This window comes from Lycorma delicatula, chromosome 6, assembly GCF_047948215.1.
Source record: "Lycorma delicatula isolate Av1 chromosome 6, ASM4794821v1, whole genome shotgun sequence".
Classification (NCBI taxonomy): Eukaryota; Metazoa; Arthropoda; class Insecta; order Hemiptera; family Fulgoridae; genus Lycorma; species Lycorma delicatula.
The window spans coordinates 140,870,988-140,885,175 of NC_134460.1; the positions used below are offsets into that span (position 1 = coordinate 140,870,988).

Genomic DNA, 14,188 nt, shown 5'->3' on the forward strand with positions numbered 1-14,188 from the left:
AGCATCTTTATCTTTTCACCTTGTACTGTTACTCCGAATCTAAATTGTTCTTTAACATCATTAACTGCTAGTTCCATGTAAAGATTAAAAAGTAACGGAGATAGGGAACATCCTTGTCGGACTCCCTTTCTTATTAGAGCTTCTTTCTTATGTTCTTCAATTGTTATTGTTGCTGTTTGGTTCCTGTACATGTTAGCAATTGTTCTTCTATCTCTGTATTTGAACCCTAATTTTTTTAAAATGCTGAACATTTTATTCCAGTCTACATTATCGAAAGCCTTTTCTAGGTCTATAAACGCCAAGTATGTTGGTTTGTTTTTCTTTAATCTTCCTTCTACTATTAATCTGAGGCCTAAAATTGCTTCCCTTGTCACTATACTTTTCCTGAAACCAAATTGGTCTTCTCCTAACACTTCTTCCACTCTCCTCTCAATTCTTCTGTATAAAATTCTAGTTAAGATTTTTGATGCATGACTAGTTAAACTAATTGTTCTGTATTCTTCACATTTATCTGCCCCTGCTTTCTTTGGTATCATAACTATAACACTTTTTTTGAAGTCTGGTGGAAATTCCCCATTTTCATAAATATTACACACCAGTTTGTATAATCTATCAATCGCTTCCTTACCTGCACTGCGCAGTAATTCTACAGGTATTCCGTCTATTCCAGGAGCCTTTCTGCCATTTAAATCTTTTAATGCTCTCTTAAATTCAGATCTCAGTATTGTTTCTCCCATTTCATCCTCCTCAACTTCCTCTTCTTCCTCTATAACACCATTTTCTAATTCATTTCCTCCGTATAACTCTTCAATATATTCCACCCATCTATCGACTTTACCTTTCGTATTATATATTGGTGTACCATCTTTGTTTAACACATTATTAGATTTTAATTTATGTACCCCAAAATTTTCCTTAACTTTCCTGTATGCTCCGTCTATTTTACCAATGTTCATTTCTCTTTCCACTTCTGAACACTTTTCTTTAATCCACTCTTCTTTCACCAGTTTGCACTTCCTGTTTATAGCATTTCTTAATTTCCGATAGTTCCTTTTACTTTCTTCATCACTAGCATTCTTATATTTTCTACGTTCATCCATCAGCTGCAATATATCGTCTGAAACCCAAGGTTTTCTACCGGTTCTCTTTATTCCGCCTAAGTTTGCTTCTGCTGATTTAAGAATTTCCTTTTTAACATTCTCCCATTCTTCTTCTACATTTTCTACCTTATCTTTTTTACTCAGACCTCTTGCGATGTCCTCCTCAAAAATCTTCTTTACCTCCTCTTCCTCAAGCTTCTCTAAATTCCACCGATTCATCTGACACCTTTTCTTCAGGTTTTTAAACCCCAATCTACATTTCATTATCACCAAATTATGGTCGCTATCAATGTCTGCTCCATGGTAAGTTTTGCAGTCAACGAGTTGATTTCTAAATCTTTGCTTAACCATGATATAATCTATCTGATACCTTCCAATATCGCCTGGCTTTTTCCAAGTGTATATTCTTCTATTATGATTTTTAAATTGGGTGTTGGCAATTACTAAATTATACTTCGTGCAAAATTCTATAAGTCGGTCCCCTCTTTCATTCCTTTTGCCCAGCCTGTATTCACCCACTATATTTCCTTCCTTGCCTTTTCCAATGCTTGCATTCCAATCTCCAACTATTATTAAATTTTCATCTCCTTTTACGTGTTTAATTGCTTCATCAATCTCTTCGTATACACACTCTACCTCATCATCATCATGGGCGCTTGTAGGCATATAGACGTTAACAATCGTTGTCGGTTTAGGTTTTGATTTTATCCTTATTACAATGATTCTATCGCTATGCGTTTTGAAATACTCCACTCTCCTCCCTATCTTCTTGTTCATCACGAAACCTACTCCTGCCTGCCCATTATTTGACGCTGAGTTAATTACTCTAAAATCACCTGACCAAAAGTCGCCTTCCTCTTCCCACCGAACCTCACTAATTCCTACTATATCCACATTTGTCCTACCCATTTCCCTTTTTAAATTCTCTAGCCTACCAACCTTTTTCAAGCTTCTAACATTCCACGCTCCGACTCGTAGAATGTTATTTTTTAATTTTCTGGTGACCCCTTCCTTAGTAGTCCCCACCCGGAGATCCGAACGGGGGACTATTTTACCTCTGGAATATTTTACCAAGGAAGGCGCCTCCATTATTGCTATGTGAAAATGCAGGGAGCCACATTTTCTTGGAAAAAAAGCAGCTGTAGTTTTCCATTGCTTTCAGCTGCACAGTACTCAGAGGACTGAGTGATGTTGATACGGCCGTTTAAGTCGTCCTGACTCACGCCCCTAACAACTACTGAAAGAGCTGCTGCCCTCTTTCAGGAATCATTCCTTAGTCTGGCTCTCAACAGATACCTCTCCGATATGGTTGCACCTTCGGTCCAGCTACTCTGTATCCCTGAGCACTCAAGCCCCCTCACCAACGGCAAGGTCTCATGATTCATAGAGGAGGAACACTAGACTAGAAAGTAAAAATTGCATCATTTCTTCATTTTACAAAAATTTTCAAAAATGCTTGAAATTGTTTTTTTTATTTTTTGTGGCTGTTTCTATATGAAAAGAAATTAAATAAAAAAAAAAAATTGAAATCAGTGCAATAGTTTTTGTGTGATTAACAAACAAAACTTTAAAATATTTTATTAGTAAGATATTATATGTGTAAGGTGTTGTTAATTATGCATAAATTACATAATTAAGGTATAATTTTACTTGTTTTTCATGAAAAAAGAATAGTAAATTGTTATAAAAAAAGATAGTTGTAACTATGTTTAAGAAATTAACCTTATGTTTTTTTCTACAGGCAAACAAATATTTGGATCCTTCGTCCATATTTCAAGGAGATATTGATGAAATGATTCCTCGCTTAAAAACTGTTATTACTGTTCTGAAGGATTTCAAGTATGCTTTATTCTGTTCTCTTGTTAAGATTGTTTGTTTTATGCTCTTATTTTTAAGTTGAGTTTTTTAACATTTACAATCAGAAGTTACTTTGAGAATACTTTAGTTTAATTTTATATTTTAGTAAAATGTTTTTGGCGTCTTATTATTTATTAATTGTGTAAACAAGACACTGAGTGAAATATATTTGTCCTAGATTTCAGTTAAGAAAATTTTTTACTAACTTATCTAATCTTAGAATTTCGTTGACTTAGAGATAGAAATAATTTTTTTTTAAATAATAAATTTCCCTACATTTTTGTTGGAGGAGGTAAGTAAATTACTTTACTCATTCTTTGGTTGTAACTAAAATACATTATCAGCTATATATATATGTATGACACCAATGATCTTTCTCAAAAATGAATCGAGTAATATTGTTTAATGTTATTATTTTAATCATTTACCTAGGTTATCTGAAAAGTTTGGAGCCTAACATAGAAAGACGTAGTTTTTGTTCATTCGAATATGTTTTTAGTCAAAAGTCAATAAACACTGCACCCAACGCACGGATAGCTTATGCATAATCCAATTCTTCATTTAACATATGACAAACACGTTCTTTCGATTTGCCCATAGGCTCTGCTATCTCTCTAACCTTAATTCATCTGTCGTCCAGTACCATTTGTTGAATTTTTTTGATGATATTGGTGGCGATTGCAGTTTTTCGCCATCCCAAACGCTCATTATCAATCAAGCTGGTATGACTAAGTTTAAATTCAGCTACCCATCTTTTCACAGTGGCAAATGATGGGATATAGTTTCCATAAACAGCGCTCAACTCTGTTTTAATTTGAGTAGGCGTATTGCCTTTCAAATTCAAGTATTTAATCACGGCACGATATTTGATTTTTTCCATTTTCACAAATACACTCACAATGACCCAAACGATTTTGAAACAATAACGAGCGTCCAAAATGGCTGAAATTTTAGCATCTCATTCCAAAGATTTAGTGTTAATAATGAATGAATATTTCATATAATAAATAAATAATGGAAAATCTATTACGCTATAATAAATAACAATACATAAATATCAGGAAATCTATTCTGATTGGATTGGCAATCCTCTACAAACATGAATATATGTATATGTTGTATATATGTACATGTTTGTATATATGTATGCATGTTTGTACATGTATGTAGTATAATAGCTAGTCTGTAAATCGTTTAAAAAAGTAGCACAATATGAACGTGATGTAATAATTACATTAATAGGCATTTAGCTTGTAACAATACATTAATCAACAGATTAAATCATAAATAATAAAATTTATGTCAATCTTTAAAAGTTGGTAAAAAAACATAATTTATGTATAACTGACTAAATTGTCAGAACCCGGATAAACCTAGGTTACATCTCCATGCTTCTAATACACGGGTGAAATATTTTTGTTAGTGATCAGAACTAGATCTCCAACCGAAAGGTTACGTGTGGGAAACACCATTTGTTGCATTGTTGAAGATAATGCAGATAGTTCTTTGACCATCGTCTCCAAATGGATTGCATAAATTTTTTGGGTAGTTGCCATCGATCGACCTAATCGTGTAATTTCAACCCTTTGATAATTTGGTTCAGATAAAGATGTGAGAGGACATCCAATAAGAAAATTTTCTGGTAAAAGTGGTACTGGATCTCTATGGTTTGTGGAAATAGCAAAAATAGGGCGAGTTGAAATAGGCCTCAATTTGTGTCAATACTGTATAAAATTTATCAAAGTTGAGAATTTTTTCCTATTACATGAGATATACTTTTGATTGCACTTTCCCATAAACCACCAAAATGGGGAGATTAAGTAGAAATAAATGACCAAGTAAGTAGTAATCTCTTGTGATGTAGAAAAAGCTTGAGTATTTGTTTTAAATTTGACTAAATTTAAAAATTGGTACAAATTGTACAAAATATTTTTCGCAGAATGAAAGTTGGCACTGTTATCAGAAAATATTTGAGCAATGAATTGAATCTCTGAATTGAAACTGCGTGAATTTGAAACTCTGCGTGAATTGAATCTTTTGAAGGTGCAAATAAACGATTGTGAGGTCAAATCAAAAACTAACTCTATTTAGCTTTAGTGGATAAACATATAAAAAGCGATATAAGCTTTACTCAGTGTTTTAGATCTCTGAATTATAATTAGGCCAGAATAATCTGCTGTGCAAGAAGAGAATGTTTGAGAAGGAATCAACAGGTGGTAACTGACCAAATTGTTGGGATTGTGCATTAAACCTAAAGCAAGTTAAACACTTACGAGTTAATGACGAAATGATTATTTTTACATTTATTATCCAGTACCTCTGTTGCAACGAATGATGTGTTAATTGTACACCAGAGTGTAAGAGTCTTAAGTGTTTGTTGATAAATTTCGTAATGTTCGCACTAGGTTGTAAAATGATATGATGTTTAACGTGATATTGTAGGAGAGAACATTGATAGACCTAAATCATCCAAGAATAGATCTACAGAACTAAGCTTATTTTGTTTATCAATAACTTGCTTATTTTTAAGATTCTTTATCTCATTATTGAAAATACATGGATTATGATTGACATATAAAAAAGTAAAGAGTATGATTTAATTCCTTAGTGGTTAGAGTACCAAAGTTACGTTCAGACGGATTTGATTTAATATTGTGAATGAAGCTGAAACAGAAGGTATGAATGTTCGTAATAAAGCATCTAAAGATAAATTACCATCATTAAACGGAATACTATGATCCTTCGGTTAGCGGGAAGATTATAATAGTCACGGAGGATCATGCCACCACAGTGACATATCAAGTAATTTGCTTGGTGATCAACCTCTAGACAGTACGTCTGCTGGATTATCAGAGGATTTGATGTAATGCCAATTGGTAATTGAAGTGTTTTGTGTTTTGCTGAATTTCAGAAACTGTATTACTTATAAATACTTTCCAACTCAAAGAATGGCCGTGAATCCAGCAAAGTGTTATTACGTAATCCGTGTGTAAGTGTATCTTGCCAAATTGTATCTTTAACGTATTTGATACCTTCACGAATAAACGCTTAATTAGTAAACAACTATAGAGTTCAACTCTGTGTAATGTGATTTGTTTAAAGGGGGCTAGTTTTGATTTAGAATAGTAGATTATATGTAATTATATGGTTGGCGAATAAGGTGCGTATATAAAGGCAACAACCATAGCCCTTAATAGAGGCATCAGAAAATCCATGCAACTGAATTGCATGAATTTTACTATATTATTATTAGGATTAATGGATCTACTTATTTTGAGTGACCCAATTAAATGTAATTGATTGTACAATGAAACCCAGTGTATATTAATGATTTGGATAACATTTCGCCCCAGTCAATTTTGAATTGCCATAATGACTGCATAAACTGTTTGTATAAAAATAGAATAGGGCCAATGAATCCTAAAGGATCATAGACAACTTATGACTGAGAGAATATTACTTTGGTATAAATTTTAGAATTATTAGAATGAGTGATTTGAAAATTTGGTGTATCTGAATTGTTGTTTCATAGAACTCGTATGATGAGTACGTACGTATGTTGTGTTCTTGTTTAGATTGTATGGATGAATTATGTATGATTAGACGTAGAAATACTGCAATTATAATACATTGTGTGAAGTGAAAAACCATACTGTTGTAATAATTTGGAGATATTGTCCTTTAGTTGAATAACTTAATTTAGGTTGCCTGAACCGGTAATGAGATCATTCACGTAGAAATCATTTTTGATAGCTTTAGACGCTTGTGGAAAATTATTTTAATTTTCAGTTGATATTTGAATGAGTTCGGTTCGTAATGCATAATGTTTTATCTCTTGCTTTGGAGAATTACGCCAAAGAAAACGTAAAATAGTATCACTGGATTTAACTAGTATTTGTCGATACATCTTTTTTATGTCTGAGGTAATGACATAATTATGAATTCGCAATCTTAACAATATAGAAAATAAATCTTGTTGGACAACAGGTCCAACTAGTAGAGTATCGTTAACAGATAAACTCTTAGTGGTTTTAGTTGAACCGTCGAAAACAGATTTAAATACCCGATAATGGGGTAAATAACACACATTTGATTTGTCTATTAACAAATCATCAGAGTTAAGTAATGACATGTGACAAGTCCAAATATACTTATATAAAAGTGGAGTAGTCACATTTAAGATTGGAATAATTTTTTAGCTCTCTTTCGGACAATAAAAATCTATGCTTTGGATTTACGAAAGAATCACCTAACCTTATATTATTGGGTTTAATTCCACTACAAATCTGCTTTGATTGTTTGAGTAAAATTGAGTTGAAAATGTTTTTCGCAAATAGAACTTTCATTAAATGGAATATCAGTATTAATTTCCTCAATTTTCCAGACGTTCTAAAGTGCAGTCGAAAGATTTGTAGAATCTTTCTGAGAAATGAAAGATGCAATGAAATATTAAAGGTACATTTGGTAAGCTATTTGTTATTTCTATTAAAATAGCACATTGCAATTGGAATGAAAAGTTCAAGAATGTTTGAACTTTTCATTGGAAAAATGTTGTATTGACATTTTAATGTCAATACAACACTATATTGAGAATGAGAATGTGTATTATTTATTACCAAAATAGGAATATAATTTTTTATAAATGAAAGTTCTAAACCTTCGTACGAATTTATGAGTACAAAAATTCGCTTGACTACTAGTCTAGTAAAACTTTACATGCATGGGTCAAGTATTTGTAATATGCATCATTACATATTGGTAATACATAATGCGGTAGATAAAATTATGTTTTGTTTGATTGCAGTTTAAATGATGAATGATTATTACTTTCAGGCTTATTGTCTTTTAATTTAGAATTAATATTATTTATATGAATAAGAATATTATGTTTTTGAGAACCAATCTCACATACACTAGTAGAATAACATTCATCAACTGAATGACCTTTTCCTAAACAATTGAAACAACAATTGTGATGTTCCAGAAATTCTTTCCGTTGATGTTGATTGGTCAACAGAAAAATTAAAATATTCGTAGCAACAATGTAAATAATGATTAGAATTACAAATTAGACATTGCTTGTAATTAAATTTTGGATTGCAGCTAAAATTATTTGCCTTTTACTGCTTTTTAGCATTTACGTTAAAACGTTTAGTGTAGAATTTAATTCCATTGTTGTATCGTCCCTTGGATTTATGTTTTAAGATGTCTAGATGGTTTGATTTATTTGCATTAATATTTTCAAGCATCTTTCATTTTCAAGGAATTCTATGAAATCTTTGAAGGTGTGAAACCTTTGAATTGAAAGTTTATCCTTCCATAATTTGGAGGTATTGTAATCAAACTTTGATGTTACAATAAATTCATATGTATTGATTGGTTCAAGCATTGCTTGAAGAGCATTGACATGAAGATACGTCGATAATAAATTTGGATAAATTATTCAAAGATATTCTCTCCTTATAGAATTTAGTTTTAAAATATGATCTACATTATGAGATGCAATTAAATACTTATATTGTCAAAACGTCTTTTTAAAAGACCTAGTGCAATTGTATAATTTTCATTCGTAATTGGTAAATCTTTAATAATACCTAACACTTTGTCATTCAGTTAAGGTATGTAGATAGTGGAGTTTTTGTAAAATAGTTTCTATTATGTACTAAATTGCTAAATAAGCTATAGTAAAGTTGCCAGTCAAGAACATTACCTCTGAAAAATGGTAAATTAATCGGTTGTAGTTGCATTTGCTTAGTTACTGTAACTAAATTGACTACCTGATCACTTGTCATTTGCTTAATAATATTATCTATTAAACATTGTAATTTACATTCAAAACTGCATAAATCATCTTCAACCTGTACACGATCTGAACAAATATCCTCATCTTCCATTTCAAGTTGCATTTGAATGGCATCATATTTGCCTTGCAACTCTTGAAGGTTTCTTAGTTTAATTTGTAAAAGATGAATATAAACTTGTGACATTTATTTTTCAATAAATGTACAGATTCTTGTTATAGAAGATTTAATTGATCCTCTCTGTCTTAATTGTTCTCCGTTCATTATGAATTAACAATCTTAACAATGTTAAATATAAATATGAATTAACTAAGAAATAATTAAATGAGATGACTTGATGATAATGAAGAAATAAGTTGTTAGAGGCTGTGTTTCATTTGAATAATTGGCAACTTTAATAACTCCTCTATGATTAACCATAAATTGATATGTTGAAAGATTTGTAACGTATAACCTGGATTGTCTTTGACTGAAGAGTGCCATAATAAATCATCAAATCTTTACGTATCTGGTCTGGAGTACCAAAAAAAAAAAAAAAAAAAAAATGGTTTGAATAACCGTGCACATTTCATTATTTGGAAATTATGCCACTGGATCATTAATATCCTTATAAAGTCCTTGTTAATCTGATCAATATATGTTTTATTTGTACTTAATTTATTACACATTTAGATATATTGTCACTTATTTAAATATTATATCATTAGTAAATTATCTCGCATTGTAAATTTAAAATGGTGTATGTGTAGAATATTAATGTTTAAAGAAAATTATATATAATTAACGTATTTATTTATAATTAGTATAATGTTTAAGTTACATCCTTTAGTGATTGATTTAGACTAATAATACAGTTAAAAGAAAAGAATATATCATAAAAAACAGCTGTTTGAACTCAACTAGAATAACAAATTTAAGTAAGTAATTTTAAATAAGTAATTAAAGTAAGTAGAAACAGTTAGATAGTTTATTTACCATTAATAAGGAGGACATGAAACTGAACACCCTTATCTAGTTATATAGAGATAGGTGCTTTCAACACATGCGCAAATACATTCCCTAACTTTTGTTGATGAGTGCTGCCATCTTCATGTTGAAGTTCAAAACGTTTCAGACAACCCTCATAATGATTTCTAAATTATCTGAAATAATAGCTCTTTCTCTTGTTTTCTGTAAAAGAGTTTAAAAAAATAATTCTGTTACATCAGATAATGTAAACAATAAAAAGTTGAAATTATTACACTGTTAAATAATAATTGACTAAACTGACACAATTGAAGTAAAGTGACGGGAAGCTGAAAAAAATAGCTGGAAATGAAAATTATTTTCTACTATTCTCAGTCAGAGTGTACAAGTTGTGCTGAGACTGTGGAAGAAAGTTTTTAATTTTATTATTAAATAGTGTTATTTATTTGGCTGTTCCGTTCTTACTTAGTTTTTTAATTTGTATGTTAAGATTTTATGGACCCTATTTTTAATTGGTATGTTAAAATCTTATTGTCCCTGTAGATTGCTCTTTGAAAGTTGTCGGACCCATCTCGTAACATTATTTCCACCTGATGTTGAACCAGTGCCTTGGCTATTTCATTCCATTTTAATATTTGGTCGGTTAGATGTTTATCTGCAACGTTTAGAAGTCATTGATGTAAGTTTTTACTTTTTTATTTTATTACTTTTATGTCGTTTTCACAGTAAATTTTGTTTTATAATTCCTGCATGTTACTTACTAATAGTGTAATGATGTGTTGCTATTATTTGTCTTTAATGTTCAATCTATTTTTAAGTCCTACAAAAATGTGACTGAAGTCAATTTGATTTTATTTTCATGTAATTATGCATAAATTATTTATCAAGACAGTTTGGGAAGTGTAATGAAATGATATTGTGTTGGAAGCAATGTTGAATGATTTAAAATACACTTCTTTTCTTATTGATTTTTATCTTTTTTTAAGAAATAGACTTTAACTTGTTAACTGCAATTAGTTAATCATACCTATGTCATCCTGTTTTTTTTAAAGATTCTTTATTTTTAAGATTATTTAAATGTATGGTGATTCCTAAATCTATTAACATATCTTTCTGATCCAACTCAATGCACAGAAATAAAATATTAGCCAGGTGGTGATAGATGGTCATTTAAAACAATAGGTAGATTTATTCCATAGCCTTATAGAATCCTTATGCTTTATGCTATATGTTAATATTAGAACATGGTTTTGTACTCAAGCCAATATATTCTTTATATTTTATTACATATGTATATTATACATAGCTAATCAGGGCTTGCTTCACTCATCCTTTCTGTCTAGCCAGGGGGCTCTGACCCCTGGATCCCTTGTGAAACTCATGCTTGTGAGAAATATAATGATAAATGAAAAATAATCAGTGGATTGTAATTTCTTCAGAACAGTTTTGTCAGTACAGGACACATAACTGATCTGAAGAATGCAGGTTTCAAAATAGTCTGCTTCCATCTTAAAAATAATAGCTGTAGCTGGGGTTACCTGTCCTTTGTACAGGTATTTGATTTTTTGTGTAATCTTCATGTGAATATCTAAAAACCAATTTCTAGAATTTCAAAATTTGACCTTGAAAGGGATGAAAAAGAAAGGTAAACAATTCTTGATTGTAAATTTTCCCCATTGCCGACTATGCTATACAAGATATTTACTCAATTTGGGCTTGCAAGTACTCTTCAGGTAAGTATCATAAACCACTTTCGGGTTTTTTCAAATTTTGTTTTTTTAAGGGGTGCAACAGTGTATGGCATAGTGACTCAGCCAACAAAGCTACCATCAACTATTACTGTTACTGTATGTGCGATGTGAATGGCTGGCTGCACCTGCCTCCGTTTACTTGCCTAAATACATGAAATAAAAATCTTTTAAATTTTTAAAATGAGAAGAAATGAAGTATGGTCACTTCCTAGTGGTGCAGCAAAAATCAAATTGATATCTTTATCTGTTGCAGAGAAAGAATGTTTTGAAATTTTGAATTTAAGGGTTAAAATAGAATAACATTGAATTTTTTTAGTATATGTATACAAATTTTCATCAATGTAACTATAGTAGATTTTGATGACTATATCTTTAATATTTGCTGCTTAAATCTTCAGTAGATTTTGCTAGTTGTACACACATTATAATACAAGAGCTATTCGGAAATTAACTTCTAGTCCTCTGTATTATACGAAGGATTGCGGGTAACAATTTTATCTTAGCACAGTTGAATAGGCTGGTTCAGTGCGGTTCTAGTCATGATTTTGAAAATATTGCTCACTTGTTTGTTCCTATAAAATTCATTTGTAATGGCTGCCGTCGTAGAAACTCCTGCCAACTATGAAGTGCGTGCTATCATCTGTTTCCTTCATGCAAAAAACTTGTCTTGCATGACAACACCAGATCAATAGTTTCAAATGGGAGTTGTTTAACCATCCTTCATACAGCCGTGATTTGGCTCCCAGTAATTATCACCTTTTTGTGAAAATGAAGAAATGGTTAGTGATGTAGCGTTTTGAAAGTGATGAGGAGCTGAAAAACAGTGTTATTACCCAGTTTAATTCACAGGTGGCAGAGTTTTATGATGAGGGTATTCAAAAACTTATTTACAGATATGAGAAGTGTCTTTAATTTGGATGCCAGTTATGTAGAAAAGTAGCTAAAAGATGTATATAATAAATTGTTTTTTTATCAGTTGGCTTTTTTTTTTTTAATAATGAATCAGAAGTTACTTTAAGCTCTCATATTTATTTACATTTTTTTCAAGTTTTTAATTAATGCATCAGAATTAAAATTTATACAGCATTGTTACTATTATATAAGTTGGGTTCTGAAATATTAAATTGAACCAAGATTAGGATATTGATATGGTTAGAACCCAAGTTGAGGCATTTATTTGATGAGAATTCTTGGTAATAAAACTCTTAATAGATGTAAATTATGATGTGCTGTTTTCAGCTCTCATTATGGAATTTTAATATGGGAAAAGGCAACAAAAATGCCCTTGAATGAGCTTTTTATTTAGAATGGAACTATTAGAGAGATATTTTAAGGAATATTTTAATATTATTTGTACATTACATTTTTGTACAATACTTATATATTTATACAGACCATCTAAAATGTAATATAAAAAATAGTGATGTTCACAAGAACTACTTTTGGCAAATCAAAAAAAAAAGAAGGGGTCTAGTCTGTTTAATTAGAAGTAATTTTATATAGTTAATTGCAACACACTAAAAAGTTATGAAAACAGTAAATTTTAGTACAATTGAAATGATTTTGATTAAATAATTCCTATAAAAACTGGAAGAAATGAGATTTACATTGATGTGTAATATCAAAAATGAGTGGCCTCTTTGACGATTATTATTTTCTGAAAATATGATTTATCAGATTATATTTTTTATCGTAATTTGTATTCTTAATTTATTGTTTATGAACAACAATTTTTTTCCAAATAATTTGTTTCATTGTTGTAACTAGTTAATGTCAGACATAGCAGCATGATCTGCTGTATGTCATCAGAATTAAATTGCAAAGCTTTGCTTTTGTGTTACTTGATTAATTTTTAAATCTTAATCAACTTTTAACTTTCGATTAAATCTTTGATTTGTACATACTGATTGCATTTTATATTTACAGGAATTTTTCCAAATAGTTTTAGAGTATTTAAAATTAGAAAAAGTGGAAATTGGTGGTTTAAGTGGACGAATTTTGGGGGTAAAAGTTTCAAATATATTTGATGAATTTTCTATGGCTTTTGGTGTTCTTCAAAGTGTGACATATGATCCAGCTGATCCTGAAGATCCATCATTTATTGATGATTATAAACAATTTGTTGATAAAATAATTGATTTGGATCGACGTATGGCAGCTATTGCTACAATTGCTTTTGATGAGTGCTGTAATCTAGAGGCTATATTTAAGGTATTACCTTTACAATTATTTTTGTTTTTTATCATTATTTTTAATCTTTAGTTTATTTTGAGTATGATATGTAAGATCAAAATAGTGTTTGCTTTTAGTATTTAAAAAATTACCATTAAGTAGAAAACATTTTCATAGTCACTGTTTTTTTAAGTACTTTCCATCTTAGAAACAACCTATTTTATAGCTTTCTGTTTAAAAATCTACAACCTGGAATCCCAACCAGTTAAATTACCAGTTATCTTTTCATGTTCCTTGTGTTAAGATCCAAACCATTGGTAGAGTTTATACATAATAATTTCCTCCATCATCATTTGTAGTGGAAGAAATATTTATTTTCCTTTCTCTCACATTGGTTCAAAAGTGTACTTGCAGTTAACATCTTTTGATGACTTTCATGTGTTGCCATTTCTGTATACAAGTATCACTCATTTTGCTTAAAGCAAATTATGATAACCTGGTTTTTTAGTAACTATATTATGTACATTATGATATGTGAAGT

At 30.4% G+C, this 14,188-nt stretch overlaps 2 protein-coding genes across 2 annotated transcripts in view; both read left to right on the plus strand.

Annotated features, from left to right (window-relative positions):
* LOC142326948 (dynein beta chain, ciliary-like) overlaps positions 1-5,824 on the plus strand; it is a 35,083-nt gene extending 29,259 nt beyond the window's left edge. The window contains exons 6-7 of the mRNA XM_075369679.1: positions 2,842-2,970; positions 5,708-5,824. Coding sequence (XP_075225794.1) covers positions 2,842-2,970; positions 5,708-5,824 — 246 coding nt within the window. The remainder of the gene's footprint in view (positions 1-2,841; positions 2,971-5,707) is intronic.
* A 13-nt stretch (positions 5,825-5,837) lies between these two features.
* LOC142326949 (dynein beta chain, ciliary-like) overlaps positions 5,838-14,188 on the plus strand; it is a 235,359-nt gene continuing 227,008 nt past the window's right edge. Inside the window, exons 1-3 of the mRNA XM_075369680.1 lie at positions 5,838-5,946; positions 10,268-10,407; positions 13,424-13,686. Coding sequence (XP_075225795.1) covers positions 5,906-5,946; positions 10,268-10,407; positions 13,424-13,686 — 444 coding nt within the window. The 5' untranslated portion in view covers positions 5,838-5,905. The remainder of the gene's footprint in view (positions 5,947-10,267; positions 10,408-13,423; positions 13,687-14,188) is intronic.